The sequence below is a fragment of the Betta splendens genome, chromosome 1 (genome assembly GCF_900634795.4).
Source record: "Betta splendens chromosome 1, fBetSpl5.4, whole genome shotgun sequence".
NCBI lineage: Eukaryota > Metazoa > Chordata > Actinopteri > Anabantiformes > Osphronemidae > Betta > Betta splendens.
In genome coordinates this window covers 4,042,753-4,067,058 of record NC_040881.3, presented here as the reverse complement: position 1 = coordinate 4,067,058, position 24,306 = coordinate 4,042,753, and the positions used below count along the sequence as shown (strand labels likewise).

Here is a 24,306-nt window from a genome sequence, read left to right as displayed (position 1 = left end):
CTTGAAATTGCTCTTATTTATGCCTCTTGTTTTTAAGTGGATTACATGAACCCACTTATGTGAGCAGGGGTGAGCTGGGCTCAGCACTAAAAACTGCAACAAACTCCTCTCTCTCTTTCTCTCTCTCGCGCGCGTGTGCACACACTGAGCGAGTTTATGTTCCTCCTCAGTAATCTGATACAGTGGCAGTGTAATTAAATAGCAGAGGCCTGAGGGTACGGAGAGAGGGATGGAGGCTGGAGGAACGAGGGACGGAGCGAGCGGGGGGTGAAAAATACTTCACACATGTCTGTGAAAGCCTGACACCAACAGATTGAGGGAAAGTGTGGAATTCATCTCTCCCTCCCGTAAACTCACACACACACACACACACACACACACACACACACACACACACACACACACACACACACACACACACACACACACACACACACACAGGGGTCCAGAGTAATTGCACGAGCCCATGCCTGTCATATCTGGCGTGTCCATCCGACAGGTGGGTGCTGATACTGTAACGACAGCGGGTGCTGCCCTCGGCTAGATCTTTTATTTAGAATGTTTTTGGCCCTTGCTGCCACCCTTACCCTACCGCCCACACCCTCCAATCAATATATTATTAAGAGTCATTATGCCTCCATGCATATTTATGGGGAGAGAGTGCATAACAGAGAGAAGAAAGATTGAGTGCATGTGGCTGTTTTAGTGGGAGTTGGAGCGGTTTGCTCAGCAGCGAGGTCAGCTGCCGTGTTATTAAGGAAATTGAAAAAATGTTCCTCTTTCTATTTGTTTTTGGTGCGCATGCACCCGTGTAGGCGTGCCCCAGCCCAGGGTGGAGTGGTATAAGGACGCTGTGCCTCTCTCCAAACTGGCCAACCCCCGCTACAAGGTCACCGCCGCGGCCGGGCTGACGGTGCGCAGGGTGCAGCCGGGGGACGGGGGCATATTCCAGTGCATCGCCCGCAGCGCTGCCGGAGAGAGCCAGGCGCACACGCAGCTCCTCGTCTCCAGTGAGTCGGCCCGACGCGCACGGCGAAGACAGCGCACAGCCCATACAGCCCAGCATACCAACCAGCAGCCACTGCTGCCTTTCTCAGATGCTTGTTTCCATGCTGCTTCTATGTCATTTTCCTTCTCTTTGAACTGAACTAGCTCTTCTGTTTCTTTTTTTACATCCTCAGTTGGTTTGAATTACTTTCTTTGTCCCCTCTGGTTCATTAGGGCTACACCTACAGTTTGCTTTTATGATGGTTTAAAATCATTTATTGCTTTCCGTAACCACAAATTGATAGTGGCTGCACAGAGAAAAGCGAGAGATGGAACATTTGCCTCACAGCTACGCACAGGAGCCTGGGTTGGACCTGAGTGGGTCCAGGTTCCTCTCTGGGTGAAGTTTGTGTCCAGGTTGGCCTATCACAGACTGGTCACCTGTCCAGAGCGGAGCCTGATTCTTGCCCAATAAGAGCTGGGATTGGCTCCAGCACGCCTCCATATGAGAGAACGTGTGTAAGATAATGCATTGAGGTGATTAGTGGCTCAGCTCTGTTTTCCTTTACGCCCCTCTTTGTCCTCCACGTGTGATCTACCACGCACGCAGACGTTGTGCATCGCAAAGTGTTCGCCATCATTACCTTTTAGATGAAAATCATTTTCCAGCTTTGATGCTTTGTTTTCTTTTTTTTGCAAAGTCAGTCAGGGCTAAAACAAACACCTTGTCCAAGTTTCATCGTTACTGGGATGTGGCAGCTTAAACTCAAAAGTGCAGTGTGTGTCAGTGAAAGTGTGCAAAAACTTTGCACAAACTTTGTCTCGGTAGAGTCATGTTCCATGTTCTGAGGTTGTTTATAATTAAAAGTCATCACAGAGCTTCCACACCTCCACCTTCTATGTTAATGTGCACTAGGTAATGAATAAATCTCACATTAATCAGAGAGGAAGCTCACCTTTATATTCACTTTTATTTCTCTTTACTTTTTGTTTCAGGTGTGGCCCCTACATTTACATCCCCCCCATCTGACCGAACAGTAACTGATGGAAACACAGCCCTGTTTAGCTGCCAGACGAGCGGCGCCCCAAAGCCTGCCATCACCTGGAGGAAAGGTACCAGACCACACACACGGACAAGATGTCTTTGTAATTAAAAATGTGCTTAATGACTCAATTGCTCCCCATCACCTCAAGGCTGCTGTGTTCGTTCTCTCTCGGTAGGATTGCTGGTCTTAGCCAGCGGCTCCGTCCAGGTTCCCAGGTTCACGCTGTTGCAGACGGGCGGTTTGCAGATTCAGCCAGTCAGCTTCCAGGATTCAGGAGAATACACCTGCATCGCCTCCAACTCAGAGGGAACCATCAATACCACAGCTACACTCACTGTGTGGAGTAAGACCCAAAAACATGCACGCCACACAAATGAAACAGGAATTTTACTTCTCGATGTACATTTGTTAAACAGGCTCCAAGAGACGTGGAGCACTAATTCTAAAGGCTAGAAAGCAGCATTGGTGAAATTAACATCTTATTGTTCAGGTGGAACATTGATTCACCTGTAAACTCATTATTGTCTGATCTTTATTTAAAACGTGACATCTTCTGGTTAAATACTGTCCATGAGATTAAACATGTTTGCCACATGTCCTATCTTTATGCATCATATATACGCTGCAATTACTTTTCTATTTCTTGAATAAGTCACATGTAAAAGCAACCAAGCCTTGATAAAGCAGTTCTCCACCTTATACACATGCTCTGGAGCCGTTCACCTCAACAGGTCAAGGTTGGACTGCAGTAATTCATTTGTTACTATGGAGCCTCCTTTTAATGAAACCGTTTCACGTTAAGATGAGAATGCTCCTTTGTGTTTCTGACCTCATCCTTTCTTCCCGTTTGCCCTCCTTTGCAGGTCGTACAGTCATTTCTGTGCCTCCAACGGATCAGCGAGTTATCAAAGGAACCACCGCTACTCTGATCTGCAACGCTACGCGTGACCCCCGAGTCGATATCAGGTGGCCGCTCGTGGCTTTCTTTTCTCTTTCTCTGTGAATACACACTAAACATAGTGCTCGCCTCCCTGTCCGGTGCAGCTTCTGGTGGGACCGCGGTGGCGTCCCCGTGCTTCCAACCAGCGGGGGCCGTGTTTCTGTGCGTCAGGGCTCCCTCACTATCGGTCAGACGTGGTCAGGTGACATCGGGGACTACACCTGCACGGTGACATCACAGGCCGGCAACGACTCTCGCTCTGCGCGCCTTGAAGTCATGTGAGTTCCACAGAAGCCTTTTTCCATTAAGAGTCTTTGTGCTAAGTTGTTTTTTCTCAACCTACTACTTGTTTTTTCTTGTTAATGTTGAAAATGGAATAGCGTTAATCTTTTCATTAAACTAAGGTCCTCTACTACACGTTGCAAACACAGAAAAAGCACAAACAGGTTTGTTTCTCGTGATTACAAACAACATGGGCTTTGGCATTTTTGGCACAGCAAAACAAACGGGAAAGCAGCTGGTTCATAACCAGCAATCTGAGTGATTCAGACTGCAGAGATGACTGACAGCGAGGGCGCTTTGGGGCCGCGACTTGAAAAAAATAGAACAAGTAATTGCCTGTGTAGAGCAAATTCAGGAGAAGCAGCAAATAGGTAATTTGGCTCATTGCCAAACGTAAAGGAAGCGTTACTGTCAGCCTATTTCAGTTGCATGATGAAATAATGGCTTGTTTCTATTATTAATGCCATTCTATCAGCTGTCAGACACTTGAGAGCCAATAAGGGTTGATAGATGTGTAAACTGGGAGAATGTGGCCAGTCTGTGGGCTGTTACTGGGCAGTAGAAGCGTCTCGCTCGTATATCTCCGCTGTGTGAAGCCACAAGCGTCTTTCAGTCGTGCAAAATGCGGCGTGTTTGTGAGGCGGCGCGCATTCATGTGGTTTGAGTGAACACATTCCAGAGGTGTCAGGTTGTGAGTCTGCTATGAGCTGACTCTCAGATTAAAACACACCGCACAGACATTTGGAGTGTATCCGACTCTCTGACCCAGAAAACCTCATTACAGACACTGAGAAAAGACTAACAGGTAGCAGTTATTTATTCATAGACACTCCTATTATATATTTATAAAAGGCACTTATGATATATTAATACAATTGCAGGGTAGGAAAAAGATAGAACATAAGTCCACATCCTTCTAAATTATACAGAGATGAGAGGTTACACATGTCAACTCAACTCAGAGGTGGGGAGTGGATCTCTGTTTATTGCTGTTCAAAACGCGTGGGGACCGCGGGGATTTGTGTGATTTTGTGGGTGTGAGGTGTGTACATGTGTGTGTGTCCATGTGTGTGACTGACAGCCTCGTTAGCTCAGTATCAGTGGGTCATGGAGGCTAACAGACACTGGCGGCTGAGGAGACAGACTAATTACCAGCAGGTTATTGGTTCAAGTCCCGCAAGACGCACACAAGCGTTGTGTTGTGTGTGTGTGTGTGTGTGTGTGTGTGTGTGTGTGTGTGTGTGTGTGTGTGTGTGTGTGTGTGTGTGTGTGTGTGTGTGTGTGTGTGTGTGTGTGTCTGACTGCGGGAAGGTAGCTGGTCCATCGGTCTTGCAGCATGTTCATTAATTAATATGATCTTGTCAGCTCAGGAAAGAAAACATCATTCTTATTTCCCCTCGCTCCCGCTTTGCCTGAGTCACTGTCGGCCTTTTTGGTGCTGCCCGGACTCCTTACTCTTCATTCATCTCACTTTCCCTGTATTCCCTTCTTTATTTTCTGATTTGTTAGCTACTTGAATATTTCAAACAATAAATCCATACATTAAAACTGATATCTGATGAACCTGTTGCCCCCCAGACAACCAGACAACCATCATTAACCTGCTCATGAGGCCAATTAATACTGTAGTAGTAGTAGGTTAGTTGTAGCCTGTTATTTCTGCCAGCACCTGTCGCTTTTCACCCCGAGATCGGCTTCCGTTTTTAAAACTGTGTTTTAAAGGGAGTTACGATGCACTAACGTGCTTTAATCCAATGTCTGGACGCTTTCTATTGCTTTCATGAACAAATGTGTTGCTCAGTTGCTCCAGACCAAATGTCTGGAGTATTTCTTTTTTAATGGATGGTGAGATATGTTTAGAGGGTTCAGAGCATAGACAGAATATAGATATTGATGAAAATATGCAAACCACAGCCACATCGTCTGCTGCAACGCATCCTGGACCCGATCCAACTTCATTCTGCCTCACAAGTCAAAGCGAACAGCAGCAATAGAGACGAGGGAGCGAAATCAGTATAATGAAAGTCTTGACAGTTTGTCACAGACTTGTTTACAAGATACAGATGCATAAATGAGTAAAATCATGTTCAGACACGCTGTTTGGTTAAGCGTGGATGTTAAAGAATTCTTAAACATTTTGAGGAAGATGCCTTTTGGATTTCTGGCAGGGAGTTAAATGAGGACATGTCTAACATTCTTTGGTCGATATGAAGCATCGAGTCGGAGCCAGGCCTGACATCCTGCACCTTTAAAACTGCTTGGCTCCATGTGTTTAACGACTGAATGTAGTGATGGTGAGACTCCTGCCTACTGTATATGTGATGCGTTCTGGTCTGGTCTCTGTGTGTTCAGAGAGCTGCCACACTCCCCTCGCTCCCTGACGGCCCACCTCAACGACTCCGATTCCCGCTCCGTCCTCCTGTCCTGGCTGCGACCCTTCGACGGGAACTCCCCTCTCCTTCACTACGTGCTGGAGCTGTCTGAGAACAGTAGGTGTTTGTGCGTCTGTGCGTGCGTGTCCCTGGACGTTCTTTATAGCCCCTGAGTGGCAAACAGCTGTTCGCTCGCTGTCTACCAGGCTCTGACACACACTCATTTACAAGAGGCAGACATATGGAGAATGGTGCTGCTGCGTTAATGTTCATCCAGGTTCCCCTATAAATAAACTCTCATTTCCCACTGCTCCTTTCCCTCCTCTCGTTCCCGTTCCCTCTCACACTCTCTGCCTTTCACCCTCACTGCCACAGATGTTTTAACAGCAGGCTGGCTCTCTGTCAAATGAGAGGAGTGTTGAGGAATAGAGTGACAGGGAAAGCAGACTGGAGGGAGCTGCTGGAGCCAGACCTGCACCTGCTGTAAGCTGAGGAGAAGGGACCGACTGCGACACGCAGAGCCAGGAGCGGGCGAGGGCCGGAGCGCCACTGAAGGACAAATGTCACGCGAGAGCGTAGTTTGACGCTTTAACACTAGAACTACTAAGGGACGTACACCTTTACATATACCCCTAACTACGGCTGGGTGATCACTTGTCCGCCACGCTCCAGCTGGCACCCTGCCAAGAGCCGCTTTTGTTACGTAAAGAGGGCCATCACCGACGCACTCTGTGGGGTGGGACGGATGGGCTTCCTGACCCTGCTGCTGCCTGCAAGGCAGAGCAGGGTTCCTACTCAGGTTCCTATGAGTCTATGAGTGACATCCACTGTTACAATGTTCCACCGCTATGTGCTTGGATTTAAAAACGTGAAAGGACGAGTGTCATTGTTGCGGTCTCACCGAAGGAAGCAATGAAAAACATCAACAATACAATAAGACAGTTTTGCTGCTTTGCTTATTTACAAAAAAACTAAATAAATTATTGCACTGTAGCGTTTCCAGAAAAACAAAAAAGACGGCAGTACAGTACAGAGGTTCACAAGCCGCTTTCGGCAGTGCGTCATGGACGGACGTTGTTCTGCCCGCTTTCATGTAGACACGGAACTCTTCACAGTTTTTTCAAACGTAGATTTGGTTAATTTCGTTATTCATTTACAACATGTAAATGCAAATGCTAAAATTACAGAAAAGACAACAGTACATCCATCAAATTTTAACACATGTGCAATAAAAAATATAAACAGAAAACGCTTGAGAGCGTTTCCGTTTTATATTCCGTTTATTTCGTTATTACTTCTTTCACCTGTACCACATAAAGTCATTGCAGAGCTACAGCCGTGTTCCTACAAAGTTAACCAGCTGTTTATTTCGTTATTCCCTCTTTCATGTCCGTCTGGTGAATGAAAGTGGGCGTGGCCATCCACGTCCCAGAGCGGTGACACTGGGGGATGGGAAACACGCATCAACACGGAGCACAAAGATCTGCGTTTCTCTGCTGCTACAGCCTCGGCTGCGTTGGGTTGTTAGTCTCCCTTTCACCTCTACCATATGAAATGAAATGTGTTCCTACGAAGTTGATCAGCCGCTTTCAGAATCAGTATCGTGTTTTTCCCCAGCTTTGAACAGGGAAAACATTTTTTTATTTACAAAAGAATGTTTGTCAAAGTTATTGTCACCAAGAATTACAAAAAAAAACAGAAGAACAAAAGTACAGCCATATAGTTTGAACAAATGTGCAAAAATAATATAAACAAAAAACTCGTGAAAGCATTTCCGTTTTTATATTCCGTTTATTTACACATAAAAAGTGCCTCGCTGCGTTGGGTTGTTAGTCTCCCTTTCACCTGTACCAAATGAAATGTGTTCCTCCCCAGCTTTGAACAGGGCAAACATTTTTTTATTTACAAAAGAATGTTTGTCAAAGTTATTGTCACCAAAAATTAAAAAAAACGACAGTACAGCCATATAGTTTGAACAAATGTGTAATTAAAAATATAATATAAACCAAAAACGCTTGAAAGCGTTTCGGTTTTATATTCCGTTTATTTCGTTATTTCCCCTTTCACCCGTACCACATAAAGTCATTGCAGAGTTACAGCTATGTTTCACCAGCCGTTTTCAGCAGTGAGTCATAGACGGACGTTGTTCAAACTATATGGCTGTACTTTTGTTCTTCTGTTTTTTTTTTGTAATTTTTGGTGACAATAACTTTGACAAACATTCTTTTGTAAATAAAAAAATGTTTTCCCTGTTCAAAGCTGGGGAAAAACACGATACTGATTCTGAAAGCGGCTGATCAACTTCGTAGGAACACATTTCATTTCATATGGTAGAGGTGAAAGGGAGACTAACAACCCAACGCAGCCGAGGCTGTAGCAGCAGAGAAACGCAGATCTTTGTGCTGCGTGTTGATGCGTGTTTCCCATCCCCCAGTGTCACCGCTCTGGGACGTGGATGGCCACGCCCACTTTCATTCACCAGACGGACATGAAAGAGGGAATAACGAAATAAACAGCTGGTTAACTTTGTAGGAACACGGCTGTAGCTCTGCAATGACTTTATGTGGTACAGGTGAAAGAAGTAATAACGAAATAAACGGAATATAAAACGGAAACGCTCTCAAGCGTTTTCTGTTTATATTTTTTATTGCACATGTGTTAAAATTTGATGGATGTACTGTTATCTTTTCTGTAATTTTTGGTGACGTTACAGTGCAAACTATATTTGAACTAGTTTTTTTTTTTAGTAAATAAACAGAACTTCGCCACATCTGAGAAGGATCTAAAACTGTCTTATTGTATTGTTGATGTCTCTTATTGCTTTTTGCTCCTATTGCACATCCTTTCATGTTGTAAATCCAAGCACATAGCGGTGGAACATTGTAACAGTGGATGTCACTCATAGACTCATAGGAACTGTGCAGCCTTGCAGACAGGAGCAGGGTCAGCAAGCCCACGCAACCCACCACCTAGAGTGCGTCAGTGATGGCCCTCTTTACCTAACAAAGGCAGCTGTTCACAGATGATTCAGGGTCTCAGCTAGCCGAGCAGATCATTTGACCACCTTCTAGTAGGAATGGGTATATTTAGAAAACCCAGTAGTTCTAGTGTTAAGTAATGCTCATTCTATTGACTTTCTGAGCGGAATCAGAAGATTCTCCCAGCTGTTCTCCAGCACCGGCAGAAAATTGTGTGTTATAAAGAGAGAAAAAGAAGTGAGAATGCAGAGAGCCCAATGTTGATTTCAACCAAGACTGCAAGTGAGTGATGGATGATAGTTCTGTGCACACTGATTACTCGCCGTGAGTGCGCGTGGCCACCTATTGTAAACCAGACGTTTTCTATAGTGCTTTAGAGCGAATAGCCCACTGTACACAAAGTACTAGAGTCAGACCTGCTTCTAAAGGCTCACTCTGTATCCACCTGCTATAATGATAATGGTGCATCTGTATGTGGTGCTGCATCATCGGGAGGAAGAAACTCTAAAGAAAAAGCAGGGCAACAGTATTCAGCTGCAGTTATTCCTCTCCTTTACTCCAAGCTTTGTCTTTTTGTCCTTTCCATCCAGCCCTCTCCTCTTTTCCTTTATCTTCTCCTTCCTTTCTGCTCGACTTTAGGCCTCATGCAGCAGCCAGACACTGTGGACTGTCGGCCTCTAATCTCTGTGTCTTCTGCCTAGACTCCCCATGGAAGGTCTACTTACCAGAGGTGGATCCAGCTGTGACCAATGTGTCGGTGGGCGGGCTCACGCCGGCCCGGACCTATCAGTTCAGGCTCTGTGCTGTCAATCAGGTGGGCCGGGGTCAGTACAGCTCAGAGACTCAGAGGTGAGCGAGCACGTACAAAAAGCGCTTTTAGTTCTTGACACACATTTCGGACTCAAACCTACCGCTACCAGCTTTAATAAACACACATTTCACAATGCTTCCTTTGATGCCACACCACCATTTTCACACAATGAAAACCAATTTTTTATGTAGAACACGCTATGATTTGTGTGAAATTGAGTTTTTTTGCCTGCTCCGTCTCTGTGTAATGGACTTGGTCACACTTTCTTACCCAAACTGGGAATGAATAAACTGGAACCTTTCTGCCATCTAAAGACATAGTGTGGGCTCCCCCACAGCCTCTAATGTGTGTGGCTAAGTGTGAGAGTGTGCGTCGCTGCTGTATGGGCATGAATAGGAACATGGTTCTCAGAATGGGGATGAAACAGCGCTGGATTCTAACAAGGCGGATGAAGAGAGAGCCCCTTTTTTGTTTAAAATCCATTTACTTTGCAAAGAGCAATTTATATTCATTACATCCATGCTGTAGATGTCTGCGTGCGGATACGCGTGCGTTTCCCTCCCATTGCTCACAGTCAACTAAGTAGAAAGAATTACGAAACGAACGTGGGCGTGACTGCGTGACTGCGTGAGCGCGTGCAGCTGCCGCGCAGATGCCGCACGTCTGCGTGCGCGTGTTTGTCCCAGGAGGCAGCGCTAATGGGGGTAATCACGGCCTGGACGGAGGAGGAGCGTGTTGGAGGAGGCCTCTTCACCGCTTCGCCCCCGGACGCACGCGCACACCGGGCCGCTGCCAGGGGCGGCACAATGCAGCAGATGCGGCAGCGCATTGTGTAGCGGACGCACACGACAACACGGCTTTGTCTGGCGGCGCCGGCCGACCACCGGCCGGTGCCAGCTGTAGCGGCGCCAGAGAGACTCTCGGCTGTGCACGCGGCCGTCGCACATTCGCACCTCGGCTCACAGCCTCCTTTCAGCTTCCTGCCCCTCGGCTTCTTCCTCTCTCCTGTTCTCTCTTTTTTCTGCTCGTTCTCTCTCTCTCTCTCTCTCTCTCTCTCCCCATTCAAAGTCTTCCCCACTTCCCCTCTGTGCTTTGTTTCCGTCATTACTCCTCTCCTTTTTTTTTGTATTCAGAGGACGTTCTCCTACAGTAGTGCACAGTCCAGCGTCGGTCGTTAGAGAGTCTGGAGAATAGATTGGATTGATGCTCCCCGAGTAAAAGACTGGCAGTCGGGCCAGTCATCGCTGGCCGCTGCATCGCAGCACACGGAGGCATCTCTGCCTTACACATAACAGTTTGCATTTCATCTGCTGGACGCTTGCCTGAAGAAGACGCACAGATGCCAGAGCATGTGCTAAAATGTCCTGTAAAGGCTCAGGGTGAGAACCATGACAAACTGCAGTAATGTGGACAGAGTGGGGGAACAGACGAAGCTTGTAATATTGATGACAAAAGGCCCTTATTAAAGTTTGAACTTCCAGCTGCTTCTGCGCTCGCTCATTTTGTTCTCCTCCCGATTAGGATCTTTATCATAACAGCATTAATTTTTTCCCCTCCTTTCCCTGCTTGTCTTTTGTTGCGTCTGATTATTCATTCACTGAGGGAATAAAGCACCAGGACAAGATGTCCTGGGAGATGGACACCCAGTAAGAGCCCGTGACAGAATGTGCTCAAGGATGAAGAGCGTTACCGACAAGATGTAGAAACTCTCTTGAAGAATGCAGTGAAACCATCTGGAGCCTCTCTTTCTCTCTCACAGACACACACAGACTCTCACACACTCGCAGCTTAAAGTCACACCATTATTATTATTAAAGAGGAAGCATCAACAGAACGAGGACAAATTATGCAGAAATGCCTTGAACTCCGGGCGTCAACACAGCGTTAAAGCATCTGTCTCCGTTTTCCTTTTTTATTCCAGATGTTCAGTCAGAACCAAAAAACACTATTATGCTCATATCACAGCTACATAATGTCTATCAGTCTGTTCCTTTTGTTAGAATGTATTAAAAATTATTTAAGTACATTAGAGAATGTGGCTAGAATGTTGTGGTGTGACCAGACCAAGCTTTTAAACAAGCACTTTTTAGAACTGAGGGCAGGATGAAGCCCCCATCACAAAACACTGTATGCTTCTGTGTTGTGTACATTTACATGAAAGTAACACTTTTAATGTATAATGTTAATTTCCTAAATTGACAAGCTCAGATGCAGCTGTTTCCGATTCTCTGTGGAAATAGAGGATAGAGTTTCTTTATTTCCCCGACAGTGTCTTTAGTGTGTCACCTTCCTCCTTTTGTGCAGCTTTTAGCCTCTGGCAAAACATCACACCATTTAAAGGAGAAGACGAGACTTAAAATGTCAAACAGCAAAATAAGCTCATTTCTTTTCATTTCGGCTGCATGTACCCCATCATGTCACATCTGGCTCCGTTCTCTGCCGGTTATTCCTGCAGTCTCGTGCTCATGCATCATTCTGCAATCATACTATCCTGTTTGAATAGAGGGAAACTTGTGGAGCCTCTTGTAGAGTTGGTGTGGAATTAGCGAGGAAGCCTGCGGGCATTAAACTTTGCAGAATGACACAGAAAGAAACTTCCCTAATTTCCACTGCAAAAAAACAGGCTCCCCCTCCTTTTCACTGTCTTTCATTAATATCTCCTGCCAGAACAGGGGGCAGAACAATGTATGTCAGCAGCAGGTGAGGCCGAGGGCTGAGTGTTGGCCTGTGACGCGGCTGTAGCTGCCGGCTTGGGTCTGCATGTTTGATCTGCCGCATGAGGCGGATGTCCTCACGCTGAACCCACTGTAAAAAGTATTTACTCGTAAATGGTCGGGGAGATTTGAGGCTGTTCTCAACGAGGGTCTGGCGTCGAGTAAAATTGTGTCGGCTCGAGTGAACGGCCGCGTGTGTTGGCTGCCGTGTTTGTGTAGGTGTGTTAATGTGCATCATCAATTTGCGTCGAATGCAGTGGCATAGTTTGGGATTATATATATCCAATTTCCAGATGGCTACACTAATGCCCATCTTATTCACACAAGCCCCATTAGCCTCTGTGTGCATGTGTGTACACGTGCATGCCCACAACACCTGGCGCAGTCTGACAGTGTCTAACCTAATGGAAGTAAAGCACAGCTGTAAAATCACTGGCGTGTGCCATATATCCGTCTGTGCGGCTCCGCGGCTAACAGCTTTCACCAGCCTTCCTTCACACAAACACACATACAGATTCAGGCACATACAGAGAGCTGCGCCACAGTTAGTGGCTCAGTGGCTTATAGGGAATCATCCGGAGAGAGATGGGGCGCGGGGGGAAGTGGGGGAGAGGAGGGAGAAGGCAATGTAAATCTCCAGACATAATCCATGGAAGCGAAAAGACCATCAGATGTAGCTGCCTGTCTTAAGCTGGGAAATTTGTTTGGTGTGTGCACGTGTGTGTGTGTGTGTGTTTGTGTGTGTGTGTGAGCAAATATGCTTGTGATTATGTGAGCTGAGCTGCTTACTGTAAAACCAGAGGCTGACCAGCTCAGCTTGTGTGCTTTGCCATCCGTGAGAGGGCAGGGACCCTTAATCACGGCTGGGGCCGTGCTGGGGGGGGGGGCAGGAAAAGAGATGAGTGAAAGATAGAAGGATGAAATAATTGAGGCCAAAGAACATGACAGATGAAAGGTGAAAGTTTGCAGATGGGGGAGAAGAAATGAGATATAGTTCAAAATGTCAGAGGAAAGATGGGAAAAAGTTTCCGAGAGACAAAAGAGGGGGGTGAAGGGTGGTGGTGGTGGTGGTGGTGGTGGGGGGGGTTCTGGGGCAGAGAGGGTGACGGATCACAGTGTCCCGCCGGAAATAAAGAGAGCAGCTCTTAGCTCATTCTGCACTAATAGTGATTTAACTAGCTGTTGCTGTTGCTCGTGGCTGCTCTGCTGGGGATACTGCGGTAAGGTTGAAATAGAAACTGTCCAAACAGTGGTTAGCGGAGAATAAATGAAACATAATTAGGAAAACCGCATTAATAAAAGGAGCAGCACATACAATGGCCCGTAACACGGAGACAGTAGACGCCCGCTTGTTGCTCCCCGAGAGTTTCAGGCAACAAAAAAGCAACTCGCGCCGAGTTTTCACGCTCTTGTTGTCTTAAGCACCCACTGTCAGCTCCATCATTCCCAGGAGAAAAGCACCGGCTCACTGGATGCGACGTGTTAAACGCTTCCATCAGCGGCGGCCGTTGTTTAAAATGAATGGGGAACAGAGCCAGAGATGAAAAACAGATGCATTAAATGAAATTGCAGAATTGCAAGATGCACGAGGAGGAGGAGGGATGAGCGCGGACTCCAGTCAGAATTCATCAGCGCTGCTTAAGCGCTGGGATGATGCTGTGTAATAAGTCGCGTGTCTGCGGTGACAAACACGCTCGTTTGTTTGTAGACGCTCTGACCCCGGTCCAGACAAGACGAATGCTCCAGCCGCGGGATTAGCATAAAGTTTCCTCTCAGGCTGCCAGTCCTGTTTAAAGCCAGAGCAGTTTGTTCACGCGCTCCTTCAGCGCTGCTCATTACAAGACATGAAGCAACTTAATCAAAATCATTTGTCTGCTGCTCGTTCTCCCTGTGTTTTAGATTAATGCTGCGAGAGGAGGCGCCGAGTGCTCCTCCGAAGAATATCGTGGCCAGTGGGCGGACGAACCAGTCCATCATGGTCCAGTGGCAGCCTCCGCCGGAACCGCAGCTCAACGGAGTCCTGCGAGGATACGTACTCAGGTAAACCTGCAGGCTCCGGTGGCACAGGCACCAGCACACGGGTCCAGCCAGGGCCACGGCCCCCAGCAAGTCATCTTTCATCACGCAGCACTCGGAGCTAACAAGCTCGCTAATGGACAGTTAACGGCCTCTTATGTGGAGCGGTTTCTGCTGCAGCAGGAGGTTGAATCAAAGTGAACCGTGCCACTCAACTACGGTAGTTTATCCTTAAAGCTGGCGCTTCACCTGCTCAGTTGAGTTATTGCAGTATTTTAAAGCATGGACGAATGGATTTGATTGAAGCTGTGGATTAAAGCAAGCTGACAGTGTAAATGAAGTATGAACGCGTTAGCGAGATGCTGCTTTTACAAAAACAAAGTTGGAGAGAGAAGCGGCTTGAAAGTGAAATGAAAGCGTTGAATGTTTTTGTGAACCTGGACGTTGCTGCAGCGAGGAGTAAAGAGAGGACGGCGCTAATAACATCACACCGTCTGCTTGCTTCGCTTCCACTGTTTACACACCTTTCTAGCGCTTCCTTCATGTCGGTTGAGGACGGCTATCGCTCTGTGCAGACGTTTACACTCCGTCTCCTGTGATGCGTTCAAGAACCAGATATACAGACGGCACGACGGCGTACACCTGTTTTAATGAAGCTGCGTCTTTTGTCTCTCAGTAGTTGCGACTGTGTCTATTCCTGCGTCTGCCTATTTGCTGTTGTCCAGAACGTGGGTGTTTTTAAATTAGGACCATGATACATGCAGAAATAGATTAACCTGTTTCTATTGATAGATTAATAGATGCTGTAGGTACGTAAAGCACTGACACCATTAATTTCATGGAACACATCATGTGACAGTATCAGTCATTGTTTTAAGTTTCTAAAAGTGATTAATAAGGAAAACAACTACTTAAACAAACAGCTACAATCACTGAACTCTTTGTTAGACACACAATTGTAATTTGCTTGTATTTAGATTTAATATTTTATATTGAGAGCTGTCAGCTTAGTGGATCATAAACAGACGTGTTCTTACACACTGTGTGAACTGTAACTGAGTAACAGGCAGAAATTGTCCCTCTGTACGTCTCCTCCACTCTCCGTCTGCGTCGCACACACACAAGTGCTCTTCCCACATACTCTGACTGACCTTGGGCCCCTGCTCTCCTCCTTCATGTCTACGAAAGTGTGACAAACCGTGCACAATCAAACGCCCATCAGCTGCCTCGCACGAAATTGCATATAATTGTGGTAGAAGTTATCCGGTCTTTATCCTGATTCAGTGCGTTATCGCCCCCGCTTCAGAAACCAGCTGGAACTAGAAACGCAGCGCTGCTTCGTTTCAGCGTTACAGGATGGAGCCCCCGCCTCTCGCTGGCCTCCCTCTGGATTGGCTGGTTGTAACGGGGCTACGGCGGCTCCTCGCCACCGGCGGCCGGCGGCTCCCCCTCCATTTGTGTCTGCGCGTACGGCACGTTGGGTGTGTGCGTGTGTGATGGAGAGCTGACTCAGCTGGCGAAATGTTGAAATATCCTGTTACAGTGAATAGGCTCTGTATTAAAGTGCTGACATTACTCCATTCAGCTCCATCAGGTAGGTACAGAATCTGAGTGGAATTACGCCTCCCAGTCTGGCTGGGTCGTAAATCCCTTTAGGCCGACATTAATGCCACGTGTACGAAAGCGAAGTCCTTGAAGGCGCACGATTCGGAGTCGAGCCGGGAATGGAGGTTTTATTCTTCACAATTATGACACCCCAACAAGAAGAGCCTCTGTCAACATGACACAGAGGTGCATGGCTACAAACATTACACTAATTATACCCTAAACATAGATGCTCATTTTTTAGTGAACAAGGTTTTGCAGTATATACGTATAAATACAGTCTCCAAAAGATGCTGAGATTAAATCTCACTGATAATTTCCTGTTGTGTCCTTTTTAGAGCACATGTACCTCATTTTTACTTTAACTGAATGGACATAAGAATAGAATATATTCACCTGATATAATTACAACCAATTAGCTTTAAAACACACATTAAAATAGTTTTGCACTCAAAGGAATAAAAACAGCAAGAAACAACTACTCTGATTTTATTAGAGAACATAACTTTTGTTGCAAGACCCACTTGAAGATTCAGAGTTATGCTTTAGGTTATATGCAAAATATTTCCAGGCTGCAGGGACATAAATTCAATAACTGCTTTTGTCAGAGCAGCTGACTTTATTCCAGGACATAAACACGTATGTATCAGGAGCTGTAATGATTTAATGATGATAACTTAGAACAGATAAATATGCAAATCAGCCAGAGATCAAGCTTTTAACACTTGCAGTACGATTGATGATGATCTGCACAACAACCTGACAAACACAGCAAGGATTTAAAAAATGACCACCGAGCGTTTACGTGTGTGTGTGTGTGTGTGTGTGTGTGTGTGTGTGTGTGTGTGTGTGTGTGTGTGTGTGCGCGCGCGCGCGCGCGCGTGCGTGCATGCGTGTGTTTGTGCGTGTGCGTGCCTGTGTGTGTGCGTGCGTGTGTGTGCGTGCCTGTGTGTGTGCGTGCGTGTGTGTGCGTGCCTGTGTGTGTGCGTGCGTGTGTGCATGCGGGTGTGCGTGCGTGTGTATGCATGCGTGTTTGCGTGTGCGTGTGTGTGTAGGTACCGTCTTGCAGGGCTGCCAGGAGACTACCAGGAGAAAAACATCAGCAGCCCAGAGACTAACTACTGTCTGCTGAAGGACCTGATCATCTGGACCCAATACCAGATCCAGGTGGCGGCCTACACCGGAGCGGGCCTGGGCGTCTACAGCAGCCCTGTCACAGAGTACACTCTGCAGGGAGGTGAGCAGCGGCGCGCACACAGCTTCACCGCTCACCCATCGAGCCAATGCCAAGTGTAGCAAGCTCTTCCAGGACATTAGCCCGGGAGGAGCCTCCCAAAACCACTTATAATACACGGTGTTCAGTTATGTATGAGGCCAAGTGTGAAGGTCAGATTTCTAGTTTTCCAGAACAGCAGCTTCTTGTTTAACACTTTAACCCTTTATGTGCATTGTTATATAGAGGTTAGCTGGTGGATCACCTTTAGATTTTGTGATATTCCTCCACATGTGTTTGTATGAGCAAGTGTGAGGACCACACATTTTACTGCAGCCTGGATTTCATCATCTTTCCTAGTTTCTGACACTTTTACACTTCTGGTTATAAAATCTTTTCTGTCCATGCGTTTGCTTTTCATGCAATTTCAGAGGTGATGGAGCGACTTTCACATCCCTAAAGCCACATAGTGGCCAACACAGATGTACAGTATCTAGTGTAATAAGACCAGATACACCTTCCTCCCCTTGCTTTTTGCAGTTGTGATGAAACAACTCAGATCATATTTAAAGGCAGGTGGATGACACATCTCCGCAGGCTGCAAACGCTCTCAATAGCAGCACCAGGAAGTCTTTGAGACGAGCTGGTTGATGTGTTTCAGCTGTATGTTAAAGGAACCCCCGAGGCTTTCCCTCAAAGGCTTACCTGCTCAGCCAACTCAGAGAAAAACCCTCAGGGCAACCCAGGACATGCTGGATTGACTACTGTACATCTCCCGTCAGCCTAGGAGCACCTTGGGATGCTGCAGGATGGGGGAAGGGGGAGTTCTCTCGCTCTATAAATATATTATATGATGCATAATAGTGAGTTTATCGCAATAAACATGGCTGCTCAGAGGGACACACACAGCTCTCTCCAGTATAAATCATAGACATGGTTGTAAAAGTGGGAAGAATGTAAGCGTGGAGTGTAAAGGGAGATGACAGGAGGTGGTTGTTGGGGTAAATCTTCTTTAAACATGTGCTATTCTCATTGTGACTTTTATTCGACTAGTAAATTAACATTATTAAAGATTGACCGCCCCCCCCCCCCCCTCCTCTCACACACACACACACACACACACACACACACACACACACACACACACACACACACACACACACACACACACACACACACACACATAAAACTTGGCTATTATTACAAGAGTTCCGGACAGGTTTATAGACTCGGAGGAGGAAGTTGGGCTCATTATTCTAATGCGCTTTGAGGGGAGTGGCTGCGATTGATTGAACATTTTCTCTCAGGATTTTGGAGAAGAGGTGGATGATTCGATGAGTCGGCGTTCGATGGCGTTTGTCACTCCCCTTCCGTTTCTTAGCGCGTTTTTTTGCTGTCCACTCCGACGTGAGGCTTGTTTGGCCCAACTCTAACATTTAACGGGCACTGGCCTCATCCAGCAGCGCTTGATCACACTGCAGCTTCCTGGCGTCAACCTAAACCCCTTACAGTTTAATCTCCATAACACGCGCCCCCTCCTGCCTTTAAGTTCTTACTGCTTTCACTGACCAGTGGTGGGTTCAGTCAAATTCACATGTAGAACAGAAAGAAAGAACAGTGAAGAGAAACGTATCCAACCACAACCTGCTCCGTTCTTGTTTATCATTTGTGTTCTAGTCATTTATTTTTTTCTAACTGAACCAATAACACTGGAACAAAAGGCACTTCATATTTCACAGCGTCTCTTGTCAGACATTCCTTATCACGTGTTCTTCTTTGTCTCGGGTGGCTGATAAACCACTTTATACTGTACATACTTCAAGCTGACTTTGTAAATTATTACAGATCTAGTTCAGCTTGACTCCATATTCTTATTATTGGATTTTTGATTGATAAATCTATGAACTGAGATTCAAAGTTGAACACGAAGCCTGATGATCATACAGTAGTTTACAGCACAGCATGCAGTATAAATGGTCTTCATGGTCTTTGTACAGCGTAGTGTGAGTACTACCTACTCCTAATGCATGTGTGCCACAGTTGTAAACATCATACGAAAGAGCGTTTTACATGGATGGTACAGATTTATCAGCTAAAAGTTGCTCCTGCTCACCCCATAGAAAGCTGTTTGCGATCTGTGCCTCTACAGGGAGATTTCAAAGTTTAAATAAATAATCGTGATGGCCTCACAGTGATGTCACTGCAGTTATTTCAGCTTCAGTTTGACACTGTTTTAAGGGAAAGCTGACATTACAAAGTGGTAGAGTCGAGTTTGAAGACAGCAGCAGTAGAGTGCCTCACGTTCCTGTTGAAAGGAAATGGGGCATAGTAGGCTAGCTGAGGGATATTAATAGCTGAAATATAGAATATTCTGCCTTCTGCTGTTTTGATTGTGACCATAACAAAGTGCAGAAGCTTCCTGTTGTAAATTAAATATTAATATAGATCAAATGTCCTGGTTTTATATTCTATCTATGAGGTTTCTCCAAAGGGCATCTTAGTTTCCTTCTTCATCCACCGCTGTTCTGAATGAAGTCGCTGGTGGGTCAGCACACTAATCTCACTTAAACATTCCCAAGGCTTTAATATGCACAATGCATGGAATGCAAAACACGACTGATTGGAAGGAGTTTATTGAGAAATTAGGTCATTTTACGGCAAAGAACAGAGGGGCAGGGTTGGCATTTCCCTTTTGCAAGCTAGGCAGAATTTTTTTAATAAAAAAGATGAACTGAATGTGTAATATGAAATATTAAAGCAGTCTACTAAAAGGCCTTTAACACACTAGTCTCTGTAAGAGTACAGTGAAACACTTAAATCCTTCTGAGGGCTCCTTGTCTGTTTTATATTTATATCGGTGTATCTGAGCAGTTTCCTCTTCCCCTTAGTAACCTTAGTAAACACAGTGTCACAGTCTTTGTATCTAAATATTGTGTGTGTGTGTTTAGTTCCCACAGCTCCTCCGCAGGAAGTGGAAGTTGTAGCTATCAACTCGACAACCATCCGCTTCACATGGAACCCTCCACCTCAGCAGTTTATTAATGGCATCAATCAAGGCTACAAGGTAATCCTTGTCTGTGTATGTTATAAAAACATCTTTGTTCCAGTGTTACAATGCCTCCAGTACTATTTTAAGACTAAAGACCTCTTGGTTTCTGACAGAAACATTCCCTGCCAGGAAGCACGAATTAGAAGCGTTGCACACAATACAACAGTCGCTTTATTCATACTCAACTATTAGATCTGAAAACCTATGGATAGTTTTCATCCAGGTTCTCCAAACATTCTCTCCATCAGTTTAACATTAACGTTTAGATATGTGGAGATGTAGGAATAAAGCTCCCAGGCTACGCTGCCTCGCTCCTGTTTACAGATAAACTTAGTGAAGTAAAGTGTAGTGAGGCGCAGGAAAAAAGGGGGGATTAGATCCGGAACACCAACAGGGTGTTTATGAAACAGGAGAGAAGAAACAGGTAATAATAAAGAATCCTATGAGCAGGATAATAATGATAGGAGCAGGCCTGAGCACTGGGACTGATCTACAGTATATGTTCTAGTTGTGCTATGTGATTTATTCCTGGCTTCACAGTGGCAACCAACCCCTAAGGAACTGATTATCATGACAAAGAAAACACATCACATTCTTGCTGTGCGTCACTGGCTGTGTGTGTGTGTGTGTGTGTGTGTGTGTGTGTGTGTGTGTGTGTGTGTGTGTGTGTGTGTGTGTGTGTGTGTGTGTGTGTGTGTGTGTGTGTGTGTTGTTAGATAAATACTATATGGCTTCCCGTCTGTTTGATGTGGCTCTGATGTTGTCTCCATGTAGCAGGCTCCACCTCGGTTGGGCCTCTCCCTCTGCTGTTGCTGTGTGTCTTATGGGCTGTTGTGCTGGTTATAGGACAGGAGATAATGATATTAATTAAATGAGGATATGAAGCAAAGCCTAATTTCATCCCCCCACAGATCACTGATTATATATGATACCCGTAATAATATAGTTGAGGACGTGGGAGCAACTTCCACACATTTAACCGTTTCCGTTTCCATGCGCTTGAACCTGTGTTGCTCCGTCCGAACTGGCCCGGTTCATTTGAGGACTGGGCCATATGGCTTCTTTAGTGCACTTTAGATTGCTATTATTATCGGGTTTAAAATGCACATGTTACTATAGCAACAGCAGAACCAATCTTCTCAGCACTGTTTAAAAGTGGACTAGCATCAGATGCTCGAGGGCGCCAGATCAGCACTCTTTTATTGCACCCAAACTGTAGCGTGCTGATAATGAATGACAATAGAAAGCCTTATTTCACCATGACAAACTGGGTGCAGAGCAGTTCGCTTTAGGCAGAGTTTAAAGCAGCCGCTCGACTGTCTCCGCTATCACAGGCGGTTTCCTAATAGGAGCGCCGTGGGTGTTTTTGATTAGGTTCACGTTGCAGATTGTCGCGCTAATGAAAAGCAGCGCGTGTAGTGAAACAGCATTAACCTCTAAAGGTTCCTCTGTTCCTTGCGTCTGGAGTTTTTACATAACGTTTCTCCTCTTTAAGCACAATGCATAATATTGCTGCAATCTGAAATGCCCTAAACCCAGTGTGGTTAATTGGTTTGAATAAAATTAACTCAATAAACAAATTATTAACATCTAATTAGCTCTCTTACTGAACTCACTCTCTCATTTACTCCTTCGCGTCCCACCGTACGCAGCAACAAACATTCAGTGTTTAAAGTTCAGACAGTCCGCAGCGAACGCTTATTAATCATCATTAGTGTGGACTTGCACAGTGGTCATTTTCACATTCATAGAGTTTGACAAATGGTTGTAGAACCTGCTCCTGCTTCTCCCTTTTACATTTATTATCAGTGTCGGAGCATAGCTTCATGCCGACGTCTGGGAGGAACCGACTCTAGCGTTGAGGTGAAGCTGTCCATTAGCAACATACCACAACTTTTATGCTTTAAAGATTAACATAATAAACAGTTACACTGCAGAAACCAACCAAGCAACAAAACAAACGTTTGCGAATGCTGAACAGACCTAGATCCTCTAACGTGAAATATGCACAGTGTAATAGTTCAGGGTTTCAAAGCTTCTTTTGAAAAACCTTGTAATTTGTAACTATTGTATGTTGCCCATGTATAGAAATTATTCCTTCATCAGTGATACTAGTCACAACATTCTGGTTGCCTAATGAGCATCTCAAGGAATCAAGTTTAAGGAGTTATGAGTATTTCTGTCATATACTGTAAGTGTGGAGCTAATCTCACATTATGAATATGCAAGTATATGCTCTCCTCTGTTTGTTTTCATTGCTAAAGCAATAATGCAAACCAGACTACTGTGGCTCTGCATACAGATGAAGTCTTACACTAGGAGCAGATTAACCTTTCATTAGGAATTCACACCTCGTGCTTGTCCTTAGATGATGGTATGACTGATAATGGCCTCTAGCAGGAATTATGTTAAGTGATACGTTCATAGTATCAATAAATACATTTAAATGTATTTAGAATGAGGAGTTTTTTCTGGAGTGAAAGACACATTAATATTGTTGTTGTACCACTTTGACAAATTTGTAAATACTCTAGAACTAGAAGCAGCGTAAACCTCCCCGACAAAACCCCTCTCGGGTATTAACATAATTTAAAAAGCTTCACCGAAGTCCATACTGTGTAAGTAAGTTTTCTCAAATAAAGCCTGACTAATGAGATTTGGGTTTGGTCACCTGGAGCTAAATAATATATTTTGTTTCAAAAGCAAGCGGGCTTTGACATTCTTGGCGCAGCGATGACTCACTGGCTCCTTCTCGCCCACCCAGCTGCTGGTGTGGCCGGAGCAGTCTCCAGAGGACGTCACCGTGGTGACCATCACCCCCGACTACCCCGGCTCGCGGCACACGGGCTTGGTCAGCGGTCTCAGGAAGTTCACCTGGTACTTTGGCTCCACCCTCTGCTTCACGACGCCTGGGGACGGACCCCGCAGCCCCCCCACGCTGCTGCAGACGCACGAGGACGGTTCGTACACGCCGAGCCACAGCAGAGGCTCAGACCAACAGGATCAGCGTGATCCACAGCTGTTGAAGACGCATCTGCACACCAACACCCCTGATTCCTCTCTAACTCATACTCTTTCATACTTTATCTTACCTCCTTTCCAATCTTATTGTTTAGAGTTTCCCATCCACTGCCAATCCTTTAATTTCCCCTCCACTGTGTCTGTTTAAAGGGAAATTGATTCATATGTTTTCAGGCATGCTGGTATTTAAAGCCTACTGTTCCATGGATAAACATAATAGCTGCCCCTCTCATGCACAAAGTCACACCATCACATGAACACAATAGCTATGGGCGCGTAGACAAGCAATTATTACCTCTTGCAATTATCGAGTGGGAAAGGAATATTAGGAGCCATGTGTACACACCTACAAACACAGGAGCCGCAGACAGTTATTGATTGGATGTTGGGTGTGTTGCATGGTTAACGGTGGGTGTAATTCTTGCTTGATGATTTCTCCCTGCTGTGCCTGCTGTGTGTGTGTGTGTGTGTGTGTGTGTGTGTGTGTGTGTGTGTGTGTGTGTGTGTGTGTGTGTGTGTGTGTGTGTGTGTGTGTGTGTGTGTGTGTGTGTGTGTGTGTGTGTGTGTGTGTTTTGGGCGGGGGGGTTATTGAATGTCTCAGATGAATAGCTTAATTGCTCTGCAGGGAGAAGGTTTACAGAGCCATGGATGAAATGAGAAGCGACAGGCACCTGAGTGTGCATGTGTGGTGGTCAATGCAGATGTGATTAGAAGGTGGTGTGTGGAGCTGAAGACCTAGGTAACAGGCCAGGCGTGTTTGTGTGTGTGTGCGCATGTGTATGTTGATGATGTGATGTTTTTTTCAGCTCCTGGACCTGTTCGGGACCTCAGCTTCACTGAAATCTTGGACACCTCCCTTCGAGTCAGCTGGTCGGAGCCTGAAGACAAGAATGGCATCATCACTGGTACGTGTGAGCGCTCTGACAAAGATCTCCTCACATCCTCCATCTGTAACTAAGGCACTTTTATTCTGTTATTTGAAGTCCATGTCATTTTAAGTCTAATTACCTGTTGTGAGCAGAGCAGCTTAACTTACCTTGAGCATCTCTGGTAAAACACACAGTGATTAGAGATAATGTCCCTATTAGTTCTAATTAAAGGTATTCTTCTGATGTGGACAGGTACAGTGTGAGTAAGGAGCCTCATTAGGCAGCAGCAGCAGATAGACTCCTTTCTCTACTTAGTGTTTTATTTTTCTGTCTGACTCCATAGGACCCCCCCCCCCCCCCTTCCCCTTTCAAGCCATCTCTGCCCTCCAAACACTGAGTCTGT

The 24,306-nt window shown here is 45.7% G+C and overlaps 1 protein-coding gene across 5 annotated transcripts in view; it reads left to right on the top strand.

The window, feature by feature from the left end:
* Positions 1-24,306, top strand: part of LOC114856379 (protein sidekick-1-like) — a 172,308-nt gene that overhangs the window by 111,957 nt on the left and 36,045 nt on the right. For all 5 annotated transcript variants that reach the window (XM_029152286.3, XM_029152293.3, XM_029152302.3 and 2 more), the window contains 12 exons: positions 816-1,010; positions 1,984-2,100; positions 2,209-2,376; positions 2,897-2,999; positions 3,078-3,251; positions 5,608-5,744; positions 9,307-9,454; positions 14,030-14,170; positions 16,807-16,988; positions 19,913-20,028; positions 22,778-22,973; positions 23,841-23,939. In XM_029152286.3, the coding sequence (XP_029008119.1) occupies positions 816-1,010; positions 1,984-2,100; positions 2,209-2,376; positions 2,897-2,999; positions 3,078-3,251; positions 5,608-5,744; positions 9,307-9,454; positions 14,030-14,170; positions 16,807-16,988; positions 19,913-20,028; positions 22,778-22,973; positions 23,841-23,939 (1,776 nt within the window). The remainder of the gene's footprint in view (positions 1-815; positions 1,011-1,983; positions 2,101-2,208; positions 2,377-2,896; positions 3,000-3,077; positions 3,252-5,607; positions 5,745-9,306; positions 9,455-14,029; positions 14,171-16,806; positions 16,989-19,912; positions 20,029-22,777; positions 22,974-23,840; positions 23,940-24,306) is intronic.